We start from the raw sequence: 21886 nt of genomic DNA on the forward strand, positions 1-21886 counted from the left end.
AAATTAACAGGAAAACAATATAACAAATTACATTTAGCACTCAAACATATAAGACGGGACATACCAACATAGCCTGGAGGCACAACAGACAAATACAAGAAATGACAGCTACTCCAGGATGCTGCAACAGCTCTGGCAATCTCAGCAATCATAGATTTTTTTGTATAGTAAGTAAATTAGAAGTTAGGTGGGGGAGGGTGTTTAGTTTACGGTTATTTTTTTATTTTATACTGGACAACTGTTTTAAGTGCGACACTGGTTATTTATTTATTCTTTTGTTTAAGACATCATCCATAATTTGCTTATATACATTTTTTTCAAAATTCGATAATTTTACTAGACAACTTTGTAGGGGGAAAAAAGAATGAATTTAAGACAAAAAAAAAAATAGATAAAGGGGGCAAGACTTATGGCTATTGTTTCTAGTGTGTGTGCACCTCCCACGCCTTTACTTGCTCTATGCTATGGACTGTTGGACTTTCCCCATGACATTTGAAGCATTGTGGGCCAGAAACAAGTTGATTCTGTACCAAACTACAACTTCCCATTAGTAGTATCCAGGGTCGGACTGGCCCGCCGGAGCACCGGGGGATCCCCCGGTGGGCCCCCGGGCCCGGACTATACTACTAATCATTTTAGCATAGGCAGGGGCCCGATCGGGCCCCTAACCACTCCATTGATGATCGGGCCCCTGCCTATGCTAAAATGATTTCAATCGGGCCCCTGCCCATGTCAGAGGAGGATTAGGGGAGGCGCTTAGGGCCCCTCCCCTAATCCTAAGAACCAGCGCAAGGAGAGCTACCGCTCTCCTTGCGCTTGTTCAGCCATCTACGTATCAGCGTAGGCGGCGTCATCACGCCGCCTACGCTGATACACAGACGTCTGACAGAAGAGGATGCGGCAGCAGCGGGAGCAGCAGCAGCGCGCGGTCGGACGGTAAGTATAATAACTTTTTTTTTTGTTTTATAATAGGCCGCTGCCTGCTGGAGTATCTACCAGCAGGCAGCGGCCTATTTACCAACCCGGACCTGCTCACTGCCGCCCCTGCTTCCCCTTGTACTTTAGGCCGCGGCGGGCGGTAGTGAATAGGCCCGGGCCAGGCCGCGATCCCACTGCCGCTAATATTATACTCAGGGGTCTTTTCAGACCCCCGAGTATAATAATCGGAGCCCCAGGGGAGGTGAGGGAACATAATAAACAGTGTTACTCACCTCTCCGGGATCCAGTGTTACTCCTAGCTGGCTTCGGGGCTATATGGTAATGCCCAGACGTCACGTGGTCTGGGATATTACCATATAGGCCCAAAGCCTGTTCTAGCAGTAACATATAGGCCTGAAGCCTGTGGTAGTAGTAATAACCTGTTACTGCGAGCACAGGCTTTGGGCCTGTATGGTAACAGGCTGTTACTGCTACCACAGGCTTTGGGCCTATATGTTACTGCTAGCTCAGGCTTTGGGCCTATATGGTAATATCCCAGACCACGTGACGTCTGACACATTACCATATAGGCCCAAAGCCTGCTAGGAGTAAAATCAGATCCCGGCGAGGTGAGTAACAGTGTTTATTATGTTCTCTCACCTCCCCTGGGGCTCCGATTATTATACTCAGAGTCTGAAAAGACCCCCGAGTATAATAATAGTTCATGGGTGTGCAACTGTGGGGCATAATAGAGCTTGAAAGGTCCACTGTGGCCCCTGTAACCTCTATTATGCCCCACAGTCTATTGTGCCACTGTGGGGCATAATATAGGCTGCAGGGGCTGCTGTGATATATATATATATATATATATATATATATATATATATATATATATATATATATGGTCTAGATGTGTGGAGAAGTGAGGAGTCAAAGATGTCTGTGTTTCAAACTTTACAGAGTCAAGTCACAGCTGGAAGAAGTGGTCATGGCGGTCCAAAGGGAAGAGATGGGAAATATGGGAAGACGTCTCCTGTGAGTATTACTGCACAAAATATTACTGCATTGTATTTATTGTAATGTTGTGATTTATTGTAATGGTACTGCTAGCACCCCCAATCCCCCCGCTGTCTGAGGTGGACAATCGAAAGATGCCCCCAAATCTTTCAATTACTACAACTCCCAGCAGCTCCAGATGCCCTGGAACTGTTGAGAGTTGTAGTCCACCCACCCCATAGATGATGTCCCACTCTATTGTTATGCTGGTGCCCTTTTCTAGAGCTCCAGCATAACAATATCCAAGTTTCAGAAACGCTGAGGACTTAGGGTATGTTCACACATCAGTATGCCATCCGTCCGTTTGAATTATGTTAATGAGGTCTGCCACTGTCTGTGTGTAACCGCCATTTTAATAGTCCACCTCTCCGTCATTTTGGTCCCATTGTGGACCTGTATGACGGAGAGCTTGCCGCTGTTGTGAACCTAGCATAAGGCTATCTCTACACTATAACTTCTGTCATACAACCAAAGATGTCGCCCTGTGATTCTTTCACTCATGTTAGTGAATGGAGTCACATTGCAACCTGAGGGACCCAATGCGGCTCCATTCACTAATGTGAAAGAGTCCCAAAGGGACACTGTGATCTTTGGTTGCATGAAGGAAGTAGTAGTGTAGCCATAGCTGTTTTGCACACTGTATTGTGCGTGAAAATGCACTTTAAACGTGCATAATGGCAAAAACTGGACAGGCGATATTACATATGGCAGTAGGGTGGGCCCCTGGAAATAATCCCACTGGTGGGCCCTAGGCACCCCAGTCCGACCCTGGTAGTATCTCGATTTCGTTTCTTACTACTTCCCAATTATATCTAGTTTTCTTTCTTACCTCAGTTGACTCTTTAAAACTTTTCTAAATCTATCAGGCTAACCACACCAACTTTCCTTCACATTTCAAGACTGAGTGGGGTAAAAATGCTAAATTTTGTTAAATCTTCGTGTAAATAAAATCATAAAAATTGCCAATCCCTAATTTGTCACTTTTTGATGCCTGAATTCGGGAGTACAAGGCTTGGTATCTATAATATTATGATAGCACTCAAACTCAGGTATCTGTATCTCCACTATTAATTGTCAATTTCTTTAGTGCCATTAGTTAATTTAGATGTTACAGTAGTAAATGAAATCTAAAAAGTAGGCAGTACCTAATAAAAGTTGTGTTTTGTTATCCAGCCATTACTGTAAACCACCTGTGTTGAAGGAAAGTACCTAAAATCTGATGGAAAGGTCAGGTAACTATAGGTTTATTTGATAGTCTTTAATAATTCTTTGTACTTGCCTACACTTTCTACTAATCTACATCCACTTTCAACATTTTTCCCATGAATGTAGCTATTTTGTAGAGACTTAAAAGTTATATATTTTTACAAATATAAATAATTAAAAATTTTGCTAAATTTTAAAGGTTTTCTCTAACCATCTTAGTGGTGACAGTCTGTTGTCTTGACTGGTTGCCAAATGACCATATACTCCGAAACCCAACCATGATTTCTAAGATGGTTAGAGACAATATTTAAAATTCTGCAAATTTTTTTAAATATTTATATTTGTAAAATTGTTTCACTTTTAATTGTCAATAAATCTAAATATAATTATGTTTATAGGAAAACCCCTCTAAGACAAATCTTAATATGCTCCCTTTGGGGAGCATATTATATAGTGTGGAGCCACTTGACTGAGTCACGTCGCAGCCCAGGAGATGTGAGTAACACTTTTTTATGTTTGTTACATCTCCTGGGCCTCCAATTATTATACTCCGGGGTCTCAGGAGACCCCAGAGTATAATAATAACAGTTTCAGTATGGACACATTTCCTTATCATTTCACTATCAGCTATGTTCTGATGTTTTTTTTTTTGTTTTTTTTCTCTTAAATGTAGATTGTGAGCCCCACATAGAGCTCACAATGTACATTTTTCCCTATCATTATGTCTTTTTTGGAATATGGGATGGAAATCCATGCAAACACGGGGAGAACATACAAACTCCTTGCAGATGGTTTTATGCCCTTGGTGGGATTTGAACACCAGGACTCCAGTGCTGCAAGGCTGCAGTGCTAACCACTGAGCCACCGTGTGGCCCCATGTTCTGACGTTGTTTAGTGTCAGCAGTGTGATTTGAGAAGGCCAGGGGCCTCTAGAGAGCAGAAGGGGAAGCGAAGGTGCTCATGAGCAGGAACGGGGATTGGTAAGTAAATAGGACCCATTACCTGCTGCGGTAACAGCCTGTTTAAAAAAAAAAAAGCATTTGGAGGAAAGAATTGTGAAAGTGATATCAAAGAAAGGGGTCCTATGTTAATATGTAACTTGATAGCTTTTGATTTCTGTGAATGTAACATCTTAAAGGGAGTCTGTCATTGGTATTTTAAATTTTTAAATAATTACATCATTCTATAGCCTTTAGAAAGGCTATTCTAGGCATACTTTTGCTGATGAAATCCATTTATCCATCAGCCTTTCCCATTGGCACAAATGAAATTTCACTCTGATATCATCTTATTTCAAAGATGGCGCACAAAGGACATTCACTTCTTGTTAGCATTTGATGTATCATTATACCGCTGCTTTTCCTACCTTTGTCTTTTACATATAGTGCTGTCATTTCTCATTTGCTGTGTTTTTTCATGCACTGCGTGATCTGTTTTGCTAGTGGTGACTGGATATTGGATTGCTTCTGTTTGTTTGTACTCACAGTGATTCATTTGTTCCCTCATGACTAATACTATATGTGCTGCTACATGTACGGATTCAGCAACTATTACTTTAAATACTATGAGCCCTTGTGTTTACTTTCTACAGGTACATTTTTATTTGGTTTATTTCTACCACATACTGTTTTTGTATCTGTATTCTTTTTTTTTTTTGGCTTTCGATATAGTGAAACATTCTGATCACACACAATCTGTAGACACGGGTATAACTATCCATGTTTTTCTAACCATTTACAACCCTTTAAAGAGCTTATCCACGTTCATATAATTGGTTCCTAGCATGTACCGAACTGTTGGGAGAGCAGTTAGGTAAAACTGCAGATCTGAGGGAGTCCCCCACCAATCTAAAACTGATGGCCTATCTTAAGGAGTGAAATCAGGGTGATTAAAGCGTATAAGCCTGGAGGACCCAATGGGATAAGCGAAAGTCCTTAGAATGTGCAAAGACGAGCTGTATCGTATTATTACACACATATATGAGGCTGAAGCTGGGTGCTACAACTGTGGAAAACACCTTGTGTGGTACAAGTTCCAAAGACACCTCACCCAATGGACCTCAATGGTTACAGACCTGTAGCACTGACATCCGACTTGATGAAGGTACGAGAGAGACTTGGCCTGGCACACCTTTGACCTCTGGTGAGCTCAACCATGGATCCCCTCCAGTTTTCTTATCGGCCAGGCATTGGGGTGGATGTTACCATCATCCACTTTCTTCATAGAGCTCTTTCTCACCTGGAGAATCCAGGGAACAATGTGAGAATGTTCTTTGATTTCTCCAGTACTTTTAACCCCTTCCCGCCGATGGCACTTTTTGACTTCCTGACCAAGCTCGATTTTTCAGAACTGACATGTGTCACTTTATGTGGCAATAACTTTAAAATGCTTTAACTTACCAAAGTGATTTTGAGACTGTTTTTTCGTAACACATTGTACTTCATGTTAGTGGTAAATTTTGGTTGATATGTTTTGTGTTTAATTATGAAAAAATAGGGAATTTGGTGGAAATTTTGAAAAATATGCATTTTATAAAGTTTGAAATGATGTGCATTGCATACAGATAGCCAGACCGCCAAAATTATATTATAAATCTCATGTCCCAGATCTCTGCTTTATGTCGGCATCAAACTTTATTCACCCTTTTATTTTTTACGGACATTAGAATCAGACCCCAGGCTGCCCACTACCAACACCGGCACCCCCCCGAAACCGTCGTGGGGGGTGCCGATCGGTACTATTATATACCGAAACCCCTGAGATGCCGGCGGTCATGTTTGACCGCCGGCATCTCAGGGGTTAACACCAGCGATCGGACCCGGTTCCAACCACGGGTGTTATAGGGCATTGTCGGTTGTAACATACGGCTGACACTCGAGGGCATGGTGTACACACAGGTTCTGTGTGTGCACCATGCAGCCGCCATAGTCCTACGGCGGTTTGCGGGAAGTCCTTCCCGTCAGCGCCGTACTATTATGGCGGATGTCGGGAAGGGGTTAACACCATTCAGCCAGGGCTGCTGAGGGATAAACTGGATCTTGCTGGAGTGGACCACCACCAACCGGCTCCTAGACTACCTCACAAACTGACCCCAGTATCTGAGAGCCCAGGACTGTGTGTCAGACACCCGTGATCTGTAATACAGGGACACCACAAGGTACAGTCTTTTGCCTTTCCTCTTCACACTGTACACTGCTGACTTTAGGTGCAACTCATCTAGCTGTTACTTGCAAAAGTACTCCGATGACTCTGCAATAGTAGGCCTTATCACTGATGGTGATGACAGGGAGTACAGAGACTTAAACCGGGACTTTGTGGAATGGTGCCAGCAGAACCAGCTCAGGATTAATGCTGGGAAGACCAAGGAAGACCACCCCAAGTGTGAGAAGGAGTGCTATTGGAAGTCCTTCCTCCCAACCACGGTCAGGCTGTATAATCAACATCAGGATAAGTGAAGATCACTCTGCACAGAGAACTAAATGGTCCTGAGTCCTTCTTTTTCTTTTTAGTTGCTATGACTCCTAGTATCTTTTTCTATCTGCTATGAGCTTGTATGTGTGCTTTATTGAAATATATTACTGTATTATCCATGCTTCTGTAACACACTAAATTTCCCCATGGTGGGAATATTAAAGGATTATCTTATCTTAAATTTTATGAAAGTGGATTCTTACTTATATATTGCCCATTCTGCATGTTTTGATAATGGCAAGATAGCCCTATTAACCCTGACCCTTTTATTTTCAGGTTAAAGTGGGTACTCAAGAGGTTGGACCCAAATCAGCATGCCACAGTTTCACACTATAATTTGGGGTTGAGAAGGGGACAAAGTTATATTGGCTTTTTTATGGTATATCTTTAAGGTCAACATCAAAATGATGTATAAAGATGGTATTTCAGCCCCCACAAATCTTTTGTACTCGGGGGAGGTGAGCCATCACCAAAGGTCTTACTTTCCATTCCATGACAACACATGCACACTTGGCCACTTTGCAAGAAAGGGCTCCTTGCAATTCTTATTTGTAATTGTGATCTCATAGAACATTTCTGATAACCTCGTACTGGGAAACATTACATACAATTCATGAAATTGAAAAAGAATTTGAAGGGGTTGTTCGGGGTTAAGCTTTTTATGGCCTATCAATAGGAAAGACCATGGACAAGTGGACTGCTCAACTGTGCAGGGCTGAGTACATCATATACATTCAAGGGCTAAAAGCCGGAAATGGTTCCAAATGGATATATCTGGGATCAATCAAGAATTACAATCTATCCTGGGGATAGGCCATAAAAATGTTAACCCAGGACCTTAACCCTTTAATATATGTGACACCTAAACCTGGGCACTTAGGGTATGTCCACATGGAGGATTTTGAAGGAGACTTCCAAATAACCCATGGCAGAAAGCCAATGCTGAGCCCAAGGTTGCTAATGCAGGTGTGCATGTCGGCCTCATACAATGGGGATAATCAGCTTGATGCATTGTACTATGTTTTCAGTAGAGAAATGTGGAAACTGCTGCAAAATCGAGCACGATACTTCTATTTTTCCTTCCCCCCCCCCCCCCCCCTCCATTATTGTTTTCCATTGAAAACAATGTGTGGAGGAGTTTTTTGGAGCAGATTTTGAGGGGTTTTTTTTTCCACACCCCTGATATTAATTTTGACAAATGACCCCACTGCTTGTAATAATAACCAAAGACGTCCATTCATTTGTAATACGATTATTTTATTTCAATAACTTTAATGACACCATAAAAGGATAATGTTCACTTTTTGTTTTTGCTGTGTAAACCTATAAAAAGAGACAGGTCCTGACTATGATCCTAGTGTGATTCATAGATTCTGCCAGACAGATTATGGTATACTGAAACCCCCAAGACCCGGTGCAGTACATTAGTACACAGTACTGAAACATATTAAGTTGTGACACCAATGAACAAGCTACATTTAAATAGCATGGTGGGTATAGCGTAACTTCCCCTATTAACTGTATGCTGGAAAATAAAGAGAAAGTCCATTAAATAAAGGTCAATATAATGTACATTTTACTTCATTAAGAGAAGATCAAACAGTGCAATTCAGAAGAGCTGTTTGGTGCATCTGTGGTTTCCAGTGCCCTCGGTATAGGAAGGTCATTAATGACAATCTGTTAATTGTCTAATGTTAAGTACAGTAGTTAGTCTAAATATAATTCTGCAAGGCAGCGCTAATACACCAGAGTAACATTTGCAGAAGGTTACGAATCAATTGCTCATTTCTGCCATGCTTGCATAAAGTTTCTAGACTATAGCTAAGGATATAAGCCAGAGTTGTGACAAGAGGAAGCAGTTTAACCTGTATGTGTGCACAGTACCCAGGATATTTCGAGACTTTCTGAAATACCCAGTCTCTCTCACTATTTCTCTCCTCCCATAATATGGCAGGGACAGAGCTTTAAAGCTAGACTCCCCATTGTGTATCCCTTGTCCTCCACCTCAAGTCATTGAGCTGTACCAGGCACCCTTCTCACATGCTAAAATTGCCCATCACCCAACCACCCTCAAGAACTGCTGTCTCTACCTAGTACGAAAGAAAAACATGCATGTGAGAGAGAATGGATGTTATTGAAAGTAAAATAATAAAAAGCACCACTAGATCAACCCAAAAGCAGCAAGATGCAGAACAAATCCTCCTAAAATATGTTTTGGTTGTTAACTTTGCATTAACTTTGATGTTGTCTGGCCAGGCAACACATTGCATCTCATACCAATGAAGGGTAAAATGCTAAAAGAAATCTACGAAAAAATAAATCTGGGGTCTCCTAAGCCATACGTGGCCCTGTGACCTTATTAATGTTAGCACATAGACAGCAGAGTCCATCACTGTGTTTCCTTCATCCTGTGAACCATTTGTATGTTTATTCAGGTACTGGCGACACAAACTAACTGCAGTCACAGCTCTCGGTCTCTACCGGACAGATTGTTTATATCTCTATGAGTTATAAGGAGTAGTAATGTTATGTCTAAGGCACTTCAGGTTACAGTGGCGGGTGTATCTCTTGGAGCAGACTTCTTTAAGGCTTCAGCGCCTAGCCATGGGAGAAGATGATCGGCTGTCTCTTCCTCCCTGCAAGATATCGAAACATAATACCAGGTGAGAACAAGATGTGTTGCCCAAATGGAAATATAGTGAAATCGTCTCAAAAGACCTCATCTATAAGAAGACCACCATCTTATCCAGGCCAGATTTCATATGACAAGTTCCACCACAAAATATATGTAATTGCCATGTTCTTTGAGAAGACCCCCTAGCTACCTATCCCACAGAAGTAGGTGAACTGACGCTGTATTTATATCCATGTATTACATTGTTCCATCCTTTCAGGGGACTGGATCTAAATATCAGGATATCCCATAGAAAAGAAATGTGAAAATTCTTTATGCAACAACCACATATATATATTGGCTGTGATTGTATTTCCATGATCATATACCCATGTAATACCACAAAATGGATTCTAGTAAAGTAGCCTCGACTCCATACAGAAGAGATGAACGAACACATTTTTAATTTGTACATTTTCCTCAAGTGTTATGTTGTGTTGCTCAGGCTTTGTAAATATGCATGTGATAAATTGAGCATTTTGCCGCATTTATGTTGCAGATACTCATTTGGCATTGAATACATCATTACACTTCAGGGCTGAGAAGAGTCAATTACACGTTCTAATGAATAATTATCATAATATCTGTTACTTTACAAAACTTATTTATTTCACTTTTCCATTCTTTCAGCTGAGCTCCTACTGAGCCATAGATAGTATAGCAATTTGTCCAAGTGCTGCGAATGTTACATGTGAATAATGAGCCTTTTCATGCTTCATCTTACAACTAATGGATGATATTTTCACTAATTTGTGATATCGAGAACATTTACTTTTACTAAATATAAAGTGTACTTTATTAAGAAGCATCACAAGAGAGACTTTCTGTATAGTAAAGCACTGTAACACTAGATCTGATAAACCTCTATGATGAGAATCCTAATACTAGTACACTACGGACTAAATATTCTAGGTTATATACTTTAAGTACATAACATAGCCCCTGAAGGGTGTGAGGATGTTTGCGTTATAGGTTTGACAATTTTAGTTTTTTTGGGACAATTTGATGATTTAATAATTTATGCCTGTTGCTCTGTGATATCATACAAGGTAAGGGCATATCTCTTATACATTCTCTGTAATAACAGTTAACATCTTAGTATACATTTTTATTTTTTACTGCCATATAATTACTATGGAGTGGAAAATATTCCTTGAATGTGCTCTCCAAATATTATTTTCGAGAATAGATATTCCCAGAGCAGAGGTGCCTGTGCTAGATCCAAACCATACAAAGGACCTTAGGAACAACAGATTACATTGGCTAAGCATCCTTCAAGGACAGTGCCAAACACAGCTTGGCAGATCTGGATAGTGATTGAACACCATCTGTACACATTTCAGTTAAAAACAAAATTCTTCTATATAGATACAAAGAAAAACACGAGCAATATTTAGCAAATTGATGGCAATTAAGTCGGACAATATTGGTATTTCATTATCACATATGGATCTTTGTAAACTAAGGATGAATTGAAGTGCGAAGAACATAACTTGTGTTGGTTTATAATAATATTTCATTATGCTTAGAAATTAAGATCCTTTAGGTAAATTATGGAGGTGTCTCAACCCCAATGCAAAATCTATAACAAGGCCTCTCACCTACCACATATCATTTAGAATACTCCTCTATTATTATATGGCAGAAGATTCTTTTGGACATCTTCAGGATTCAGGGCTTGCACTTCAGCCCTCCCTACTAAGTTACGGCTTTGATGTATCATGTCCATATCTCAATTATTATTATTATTGTGCCTTCCATATTTAACAAGGTGATTTGGATGGTAACTGATTCAGTTCTTCTTTCAATCCTAGAGGTATTTACCATGGGTGCTCCCGATCTGCTCCAGCCCTTCTCTAGAATTTACACCTCTTTAATTTCAGACTAAATGTTCAGCCCCTGCTTGTGTCATGGCCGCCTTATGCAAATCTAGCAAGTCAAGTCCATTCCCATGCACTTGTAGGATGATTTGCATATCCATAAACAGATCATATCTCTCATATGGTCACAAAGTTATGTTAATGCTCCTATAGACCCCGACCCCATATAGTGGGCCACAGCAAATGGTGGAAACTAATCACGGTTTTTCCCACAGAAAGTCCATAGAGGTTTACTCTGCCGACTTTCTGCTTCAATTATATCTATAGGAAAACCACTGGTGTTTCCATAGATATAATTAACATGCTGCGATTCCCCAAACCGCAATGCTTTTGGAAATTGCGGCATGACCGCTATGCATATTTTTCTATAGAGTGTGGAAGGGATTTGCTAGAATCCGGGCAAACTGCAGCGTGTACGCCACATGGGGCCCTGGCCTTAAAGGCATTTTTTTTCTCTGATAAACTCCCTTTAACAGTGACTTCAGAATACAATCATGAGATGAGATTGAGGTCTAATAACATGTGTCTTACATGTCTACTGTATCAGTAGACAATTTTCTATTCTGAACCGTTTCAATAATAAGACATAGTTTTTTGCCTTATCAAATTGGTAGCAACTGAATTAGCAGTTTTCTTCACTTATGGTAGTCTGGTTCTAAAAATCTAGTGTGGCTATTATTCTCCAGCAGGGAGTCTCAGATAGAGTGAGGTAACATGACAGACCTACAGAATATCAGCAGGTATAAATATCCACCTGAACAGGTATTGAATATCAAGATAAAAATATAAAAGCCATCATCATCGCTGCATGTACCCAATGCCGAAGCAAAGTAGACATTACAAGCATTATAAAAAAAAACCCCTTTGCTACAAAGAGGATCTAGAGTAATAAAGCCGTAATATTACAGCTTTAAGTATTACCTAAAGATAAGTCACACTCCTATCAGCAAGGCTTTGGGGAACAATGATGGTGATTTCCCTGATGTCTCGCTGTGACTCTGAATTAGTCATAAGCAGTCGACATTAAGTATGTTTTTTTATTCAAGACCACGCTTTTCTTGTACTAACCCTAAGTGTATGGAGCCAAACCATACTTAAGACAGTTGTCTGAGAGTCAATGATTTAACACCAGTCGCATGAAATGTTATTAAAGTAGGTAATAATTATTACTGGCAGGTTAAATCGCCATTGGCTTCAGTGGTAACGTAACCCCTTTAATAGCTACAATGAAAGCCTAGATTTACTATACAATGTATAAGGAGATCTGCAGAACATCTACCTTATATACTCGAGTATAAGCCGAGTTTTTCAGCACAGTTTTTGTGCTGAAAATGTGCTCCTCGGCTTATATTCGGGTCATTACGGTAATTTTCTGCTAGCAGGCCAGGATAGCAGACTCCGCCTCCCCCTCCCCCCCACTCCATCACACGCCGGGTGACGTGGCCACGTAAGCTCAGGGCCGCACCCGGCGTGTGGCTGCTTCCTGGCCTGCTAGCAGAAGTACCGTAAGTACTTCTGCAGCTCTTAATGTACAGCATCGCCGCGCTGCAGGAGCGCGGCGATGCTTTGGGCCCCGGCACCCGCCCCGTCTGGATGCCGGGTCCGGATGCCGGGTATGTAAGTGTAATGGCGCCGCTCTGCAGAGCGGTCGCCATAGAAACCGACACCTCCACTGTAATGCTTACAACAGAGATGCTGAAGCTTATGCCTGCGATCTCTGATTGTAGGCATAAGCTTTGGCATCTCCGCTGTAAGCGTTACAGCGGAGGTGCCCTCCGGAGATGTCCTCCCCCCTTAGGCCTGCCCCATACCTTTAAAGATGCAGGCCGGCTCCTGCGCAGCGAGCTCGCAGTAGCCGACCTGTTCCGACGACAGCCGGGAGCCTAGTGAAGGCTCCCAGGCCTGTCATCGCTATATTACTATTACGGCTGGTCTATGATCAGCCATAATAGTAATGTAGAGAATCTCCCATAGACGGCAATACACTTTTATTGCCGTCTATGGGACTTGCAATCAAATGACTGCAGGTTCAAATCCCCCAGGAGGGGCTAAAAAAAATTGTAAAAAAAAAAAAGTTTAAAAAAAATATATATAATAAAAAATTAAATAAACAAAAGTTCTAAATCACTCCTTTCCCTATAATTCATATAAAGACGGGTTCACACCAGCACCTGATCTCAGTTATGCAGGTTTCCGTTTTCTGTCGGGAGAGGACAGAAACCGACATTCAGTGTCTGTTGGTGAGCGTCTTCTGCTGCCCATGGCGAAACCGTTATGCATAACGGAGATTGGGCGCTAGTGTGAACCTGCCCTCAAAGTAGAAAATGACTGTGACACACATACACATTAGATATCCCTGTGTCTGAAAGTGCCCGGTCTACTGAATATAGGGTATCTGCAGTGCTCCTATTCCGTCGGGAAGGGGTTAATAGGAGCACTGCAGATACCCTATATTCAGCCAGGCTGAATTCCAACTGGGGGTAAAAAACCCAGTCCTCAAGCTCAGGGAAGGGGCAGACAGACAACCAAAACACCCCCTCCCCTTCCCCAGTATCTACTGCACCCAAGAACTCGGCCATTTTAATTTTTTAAATTTTCCAGCAGCTGCTGCATTCCCCCCCCCCTCAGCTTATACTTGAGTCAATAAGTTTTCCCAGTTTTTTGTGGTAAAATTAGGGGGGTCGGCTTATATTCGGGTCGGCTTATACTCGAGTATATACGGTATATTACCAGTTTAAAGATCCTGGACAGGGTTCCTTGGCCATCTCTGTGTGCATCCTTGTATCCCTTGTGGGATGATTTGTGGTGCTCAAAGAATCTGGGACTGGATCCTCCATAGCAGCTCTTGTGCCCTTCACCGCCCTATAGTCAAGCAAATAGTTAATACATGATCTTAATACAAAGAAATACATAACTAGATAACTTTTCACAGACCGTGAGAGAAAACGTAATCCTGTGGACGAAATCTAAGCAATACTCAGTAGACTAGATTATCTCCGTAATACGTAGACCGTCACTGAAATGTAAATACTCATGGAAATACCTTCCATATTTATTAGAAATATCTGCATGCAGAATACTGATTTACAACTACAGCCTCGGATAAATGGACCATGACAGGCTTTCCTAAAGGAAGAGTTTTATTGTAAGAAGATTAGATGGTAACTGATGCAGTATGTGTTCAGCAGACAAACCATGGACATCAAACAGGATCCATTGTGTATAGAAGAGGCCTTTAGGATTCAAGAAAATAGACTTTTTTAATCTCTTATTTGTAGCCTTTTATATCAGAATTTTGTATTTCCCAGGCAGCCACAGGAGGGAGTGCAAAAATTAATAGAAACACCAGAGCGCCCTCTCTTAATCCATTCACTTGCTGCCATATCCCTGTAAAATCTCAGTCTCGGGCCTAGCCACTGTAATGAGAAGCTTTGAACATCTACATATATTTTGCTATCCATTGCTGAATCCATTGTAAACAGAATGTGTGACTACTGCATCATAACTACCAGTGTTTCAGTTAGTAAAATCTTGTCCCACCAACATACTTTTGGGTGCGGTGTGCAAAAACCCTATATTTTTTCCAGTTGAGTTTTCCAAATTAGTTTCTGAAAATTCAGGAAAATCCCTACAAATTCAGACTGTCCCATTTGACCTACAAGTGGAGGCAATATATGCTGAATGGTATATTCAGACATTGTGCCGTATGCCAAGAGCAAGTGGTCAATGAGAAAATGGGATGCACAAATACACTCCGCAAGCTGAGTATAATAGTGATAGGTCTCAAAAGCCTAGACATCCAGCACAGAAACCTTTCAATGTCATTAGAGGTTATGTTTATCTCTGAGACACATTTTTAACTGTTCATAAATATCTCATGCACAGTAGAATTTATTTTCTCTGCATAAATAGCCACTGCATAGAATCACTTATTGTACCCTGCATTAATAGCAACTGCACAGTAAGACTTCTTTTACCCTGCATAGATAACCCCTGCATAGTACAACTTATTTTATCCTGCATAAATAACCCCCGCACAGTGACACTTCTTTTACCCAACTTAAAAAGCCACTGCATAATGTCAATCATATTAACAATATAAGTAGCCACTGCGTTACTCTTACAGTATCACTTCTTTTACCATGCTTAAATAGCCACTGCACAGTATCACTTCTTTTACCCTGCATAGATAACCCCTGTGTAGTACCACTTAATTTACCCTGCATAAATAGCCACTCCACAGTATCACTTCTTTTACCCTGCATAAATAGCCACTGCACAGTGCAACTGCTTTTACCCTGCATAGATAACCCCTGTGTAGTACCACTTGTTTTACCCTGCACAAATAGCCATTGAACAGTACTACTCTTACTCTATGTATATGTCATTGCATAGTACCACTACCCTTATAAATGGGCACTGCGCAGTACCACGTCTCTAGTCCTGCATATATGCCCAATATACAATACCTCTCCTGCATATACTGTACAGTATATATGCACTGCACACAACCCCACTTATCCTTCAAAGTACTATTTCTTCTAGGTTAGTTTTATAACATTTTCAAGTTTGTTCTTCTCAACCTTCAGAGTATCAGGACTATGGACATACTAATGCAAGATGAATGGATACAAAAAGAAGACTTTCCATTTGTTTCTATCACCAGTGATTTATATGTTAAAGTAAAAATAGAAAGATCCTTCTTTTGACTTTGTTTTTTTTTCCTTTTGTAAATGTCAGATGACGTTAACACTTTTTTTGTGGGGGGAGGGGGGCTGCAATCTTCATCCAGACAGAAAGTTGCTCTTTACTGTGGTAAATAAAAGGTGATAAATGAATGGAGACCCCTGAATTCATTCTGTAATGGTTTTAGTTCTGCATTATTATAAAATGTATCTCTTCTTCCAACGCCATCCTTTAGCGTCTGGTGCCTGGAGGATCAGCTGATCAGTGTAGGGTCTGGAGATCAGATCCGCACTGTGGATTGGTCATCAGTATGGAAAAACCTTGCAGGGCCCTTTTTAATGATGGAATATAAAGAGCTCTTTTTTTCCCATTTATATGATTCAGAAAATCTGGAGAATATTGAGGCAGAGTCAATAAGTGAAATATCTTTTCATATATTTACCAAAAAAAGAGGTTTTAGTCATTTTGAGTCATTCAAATGAAAATAATTTTTAATTTCATCTTCCAGATGTCTGAAGCTTTACATGAATCCTGATATGTGTAAACCATGACTCTAAGGCTGTTGTGGTGTGTATGTGTTTTCCTTATGCATTTGGCACTTACTTGTATGGGATTTATCGTTGCCATTAAATGTCAAGCTGTTCTGACTAGTTCACCGCTGAGAAATGTGGCTTTCAGAATGCAGTGCATGTTCAGCCTCTTCAGGAAAGCGTACATAAGATGAGAAACGTGATGTTCCAATCTTATATTTAGTTTTTAAAGTAGAAAAATCACCTTTCATGGGAACAGAAAAAAAACTACAAAAACAAATATAAATCTGCATAGTCAGCGTAGGGATGGCAAATGCATAGATATAGTGCCAGCCTGACAAGTATGTGTCCTTGACTTTAGATGGATATAAAGAGTTAGTGCATTAGCTTCATGAATATACGGTCTAACCCGCCTAAAGAGTAAACTGGTAGCACAGAGTTACATGGTATTACAGCATTGTAGTTCCTATACTAGTCCTGACCTTTCATTGGTAATGCTATTTATTTATTATTCATATCAATTCTGGTTAATTGTACATTTTTTTTCTTTTACATGGGGAATTTACATTTCAGCTTGGTGCATCCTTCTAGTAATGGAATGGCTGATAGACGATGATTGTGGTCACTAGGTGGAAGGGCAAACAATTCCATCGCCAGCATGAAGCCCATGTATTTTTTATTTAATCTGTATCAGATTAATGGCCGACACAAACCGCCAAATTACAATGTCTCCTAGCCTTTTGTCCTGTCCAACAAAGTCAAGCTAATCAGGGCTCATGAACAAAATCTTGCAACAGATCCAAGTTGCATGGCTCCATATATGGCACCTGAGCTTATTTGGATCAATGGGGCCAATGCTATACCTCAATAAGTTCTCTCAGTTCATACAAAAGGTTACAAGGGTACAACATTTTCCATTCCATGCAATAATAAGGCTGACAATACCCTGCCATTTAGAAGCACTATATGATGGCAGTGTAGGAACTCTAGGTGTCACCATACAAGCTCACCAAACACCAAAGTGGGAATAAGTCCAGAAGGATGGAGAGAAAGAAATCTGAAAAACATTTCTGAAGTGTCCAGCCTGACCTTAGAAAATGTGCTAGAAGGTCAGCAGCTTCTTCTATATGTTCTAACTATTCATAAATACTGTATAGGGGCAATCCTTTGTGAAGAACTCTTCACCATTCTGTGGTGTAGAAACTTAGTTACCATTGATATCAACTTCTGCTGTGAAAGGAGTTTTCCAAAGTGAGAAATCCTGTTATTGCAGAATAGAATTGTTGAACCTAAAACTGATGAATAAATGACCAAACCTGTAAAGAATGGTGGTTAATCTGACCCGAAAAGAGAAAAATCAACAAAAGTGAAGCAATGTCAATTGTCCTTACCAAATGCACAAATAATATTATAATGACAAGCAGAACAGCATAGCCAGCTTTGCCATACAAGACACATCACAAGACACATCTCCTGTCATCCAGTCAATGAAGATCATTTGGGTTAAAGCAAAATATATATTTTTTAACAAAAGCAAGGCCTGAAAGCAAGAGTGTGAGAGGCTGCAAGCGGAAATATTACTGCTGTAAGTAAAACTGCTGTGAAGAAGAAAAGAATTCTGAAAAAAAACCAGTGTTGGCCAAAGTGACCAAAAGGAGCTGTAGATGGAAAATGTATGGATCACCTACCCAGCTAAATCTGGCGGGGAACAATCCTCTCTGCACATGGAAGAAACAGAAATGGTAACATGATAACCAAGAATTACATGCTACAGTCAATCAAATATAATATCACATCTTTTCAGTCCATTCAGATACCAAAATCCAAAGACCATGGAGTGGATTTACTGATGAAAAAATTACTGCGACACATTTATTTAGATACTGTCTGCATTTTGCCAGACAAGGTGGTGTGACTTAGACTTAGAAGAATAGGGACATGATGTAGGAGGAAAAATGGAGTGGGCAATGGGAGGGGGCAATTGTGCACCAAAAATTTGCAAGACTTTGGTACTTCTTTTGGATAAACAAATAAATAGATGTTTTAAAGTTAGAGAAAGTTGTCTATAAGGCTGAGGCCACATGTAGCTTTTAATAGAAAATGTTGCTGCAGTTTTTCGAACCATAGTCAAGAGGGGCTTCAATAGGAATGGGAAATATAAATAAAGCACTAGTCCCTTATGCTATAGCCACTCTTGGCTTTGGCTAAAAAAAAAAAACTGCCGCAAAATATGGAACAAAAAAAGCAGCTTTTCAGCAACATGTGGCCTCAGCCTAGAGATGCATCAGGTCAGAGCCACTGTAATACATCTGTAATATTTTTGACTGTTTTTAAGGGGGTTTTCCAGGACTTAGCTATCCTCAGGATAAGTCCTTGTGGACCGATTCTGTTTCACAGGCTTCGTGACATCACGTACATCAATCACATGGCCTGCACAAATGTATGGTGCTTTGCTCAGTAAGTACAGAAGTGGCCGCATGCTCTCCCGCCAATGCTGCAGCTTCTTCAAACAGCTGATCAGTCAGGGACCATGCTGTAAGACCCAGCTAATTTTTATTTGGTGACCTTTCCTAAGCACAGGTCATCAATTAATAAGTCCTGGAATTGTAACAAATTATTGGTAAATCTGCCCCAATGTACATGAAGTAGGAGCTGTTTGTATCCATTGTTAGTTCTGATTCCTTGGCTTATTTATTTTCTGTTTTTTAACCTCATTTTATCATTCTCATTTCTATTTTTTCATTTCATGTTGTGGCTACAACAGTAATTTATTATTTGGATAGACTGTTATAGTAAGGCCGTATATCAGCACCGTGCCTTGGAATTAATACCACCTAAAAAAAATATATGGCTGTAATTCTCTGAAGAAAGCTTGAAGAAAGATAATTCCATAACATAAATAAAAGGACATAGCCTAGCTGGTAACATGATGTGCCATGGAAACCTGGAAAACGTATAAACTGGAAAAACACACAGAAAAGACATTAAATTGTAAGACTGGAAAGGCCAGTGACAACCAGGTTGTTAAAATGTTGCTGCTAAGTGTGAAAAATGTCAAAAGTGACCCCTCTTGTTTAATACATCATGGTGGTTATTTGTTATCTTTATCCCCCTGAATTGGAATTCACATATTATTTTTTAACTCTTTCAGGTGACCACCACAAAAAAAAACAAAACCACTGTAGATTTCCTCTCAATGACCAGATATTAATATTTTAAGATATTTACCTTTGGTTGAGAAGGGGGAGGTGTCCTGGGAGTCACCTAGAGAAAAGCGAAGATAATGAAATCTACCAGAAGAAAAATCATTACACACACTTGACCCGAGCTTAAGGACTATATTAGTAAATGATATCTAGCAAGTTTCTAGCACATCTCTCTGACGTGGATAAATAGCCTGTCCATATGGTAGAATTTTGGCAATTACTATTAGATGCTGTGTCTACACCCCAGTAATACTTGGTTTTCATGTGAACACTTACAATGTTCCTGAAGAAGTGGACAACAGGGTTATCATCAACGTGCCTGCCATGGGCGTAGTAAGATCTCTGAGGAGAAGAAGAGAGGTAGCCTGATCTGGAAAGGTGGACATCCTGAAGTAAAGAAAAAGATATATGCAAAGGAATAAATCAGATTTCTGAGATTTGCAGATATCCATAATGATTGATAATTCAACGCACAGAAGGTTCCTTGATATGTACCAGTATACAGCCATTCACATCTTTTATCCTTTGAACAAATCCTATCAAAGATGGTTTACATTGATAAAAATGTCTTAATTGGAGTAGGCGAACCTGGCTGACATAGAGGGCTGACAACCCCTTTAGGTTTGCCCATTCTTTAAATTCAGCAAGTTTGTAACCAGTTTATATCCCAAAATGTAAGATATCATACTCACTCCATACATTATATGTTAGTGAGAATTAATGTACTCTTGCTCTGTATTGGATTATTCGGATAAAGAAGTCAACACGTAAAATAAATTTGTCAATGAGCATTTGTATATATATATATATATATATATATATATATATTCCATGTATTTGTTCTTTCAATGGTTTGTTCTGGATGATCTAGTTTTATCTGCCGATATACATATACTATAGGCAGTTCCGCAGGAAGCCGAAGTGGCTAAAGTTGGATCCATTGACTAAGAGTTAAATATATATGCAAAAAAGAAAGACCTTCCTAAAACGTTGATAAGTCACAATGCCAAGGCTTTATAGGTTAGTATAAAGTATACTTTGTTCAGGTACTTTATGTTGATGGGAGTTCCACACTCTGACAGTATAATAATAGATATAATTAGAAATAGTGAACAATGGATCTGTCTCTGCAATCATGTCTTCTTTCAATACCATGTCAGCACACCATTCTGTATAATGTAACTGAAGGTTAGAGGATCTGTAGTATGTGACCAGGTAATGGCGTATTCACAGTCTTCAATTCCTGGTAACCAGGACAATTTAAAAGGATTGTGTAGTTTCAGATGAAAGCCGTCTCCAAATGATAACAACGTCCATATAATTACACTAGCCGGTCTAAATGAATCCAGGGAAATGTGCGCTGTATTGAAAGTGAATGCTGTATATAGCCTTTGGCTTCTCCAGCCATCGTACAACAACACGCTATAATGTAAGATGTAAATGTGATAGCGGTGAGGATCAAGGCTGGCATTTTAGAGACAGAGCAGCAAAAGAACTGGAGCATGGTAGATTTTTTCGTTATTTGCGGTGTATAACTTCATGGAAACTGCATGGTTTTGTCATTTTTCAGAAAAGTTTAGTTATAATAACTTGAATACAAAGGCCAGGGAATAATATATCGTTTCCCAGCTGCTTGTGCTTTAGAAGTTTGTTGCAGATCTCCTGAAAAAATCTAGTAGTAGCAAAGAGGACCTTTCACCACTTCCACCAACTCCAGTATTGGATTCTAGTGCAGTTTCCTCTAGCCCCCACCATTCCTGAGCAATCAGTTCTGGTAGTTTCAGTACCTAATATGCCATTTATTCTCTCTACTGTTTGGGTCGTTCCAGACTACTCCATCCCACCTGACAGAAGAGAGCTAAAATAACATATTATGTGCAGAGACTGCTCAGAAATGGTGCAGGATACAGACAAAATTCAAGCTGTGTTGGAATTGTTGGAGGCCAGGTATGTATATGTCCTCAATGAGGAGAGGGAAACAGCCTCTGACAGACACCTTTGGCCATAGGATTGAGCACATTGAAATTCATTATACCAGATCCTTCCTTCGCCTATTATTATCTGTAAGGAGAGTCAGCACACCCCTATACACTGACTGATCTGCTCAAGCTGGACTTTACTCTTATATGTATGAGTACCTTTAGTTGCCCACATATCGGAATCCAGAGGTGTAAGACGGTTTCCCATAGGTGCACCTAGTGCCCATGTTAGAAACCTATATACAAACCTGTATGTATGCCCTTGTTTGATATAGGCTAA

The 21886-nt window shown here is 40.2% G+C and overlaps 1 protein-coding gene across 2 annotated transcripts in view; it reads right to left on the reverse strand.

The window, feature by feature from the left end:
- Positions 1-7887: 7887 nt before the first annotated feature.
- MBP (myelin basic protein) overlaps positions 7888-21886 on the reverse strand; it is a 138693-nt gene continuing 124694 nt past the window's right edge. For both annotated transcript variants that reach the window (XM_075270773.1, XM_075270772.1), the window contains exons 5-9: positions 19904-20014; positions 19650-19685; positions 18110-18139; positions 13936-14067; positions 7888-9287 (exon numbers count right to left, since the gene is read on the reverse strand). In XM_075270773.1, the coding sequence (XP_075126874.1) occupies positions 9243-9287; positions 13936-14067; positions 18110-18139; positions 19650-19685; positions 19904-20014 (354 nt within the window). In that variant the 3' untranslated portion in view covers positions 7888-9242. The remainder of the gene's footprint in view (positions 9288-13935; positions 14068-18109; positions 18140-19649; positions 19686-19903; positions 20015-21886) is intronic.

The sequence above is a fragment of the Leptodactylus fuscus genome, chromosome 4 (assembly GCF_031893055.1).
Source record: "Leptodactylus fuscus isolate aLepFus1 chromosome 4, aLepFus1.hap2, whole genome shotgun sequence".
NCBI classification, from domain to species: Eukaryota; Metazoa; Chordata; class Amphibia; order Anura; family Leptodactylidae; genus Leptodactylus; species Leptodactylus fuscus.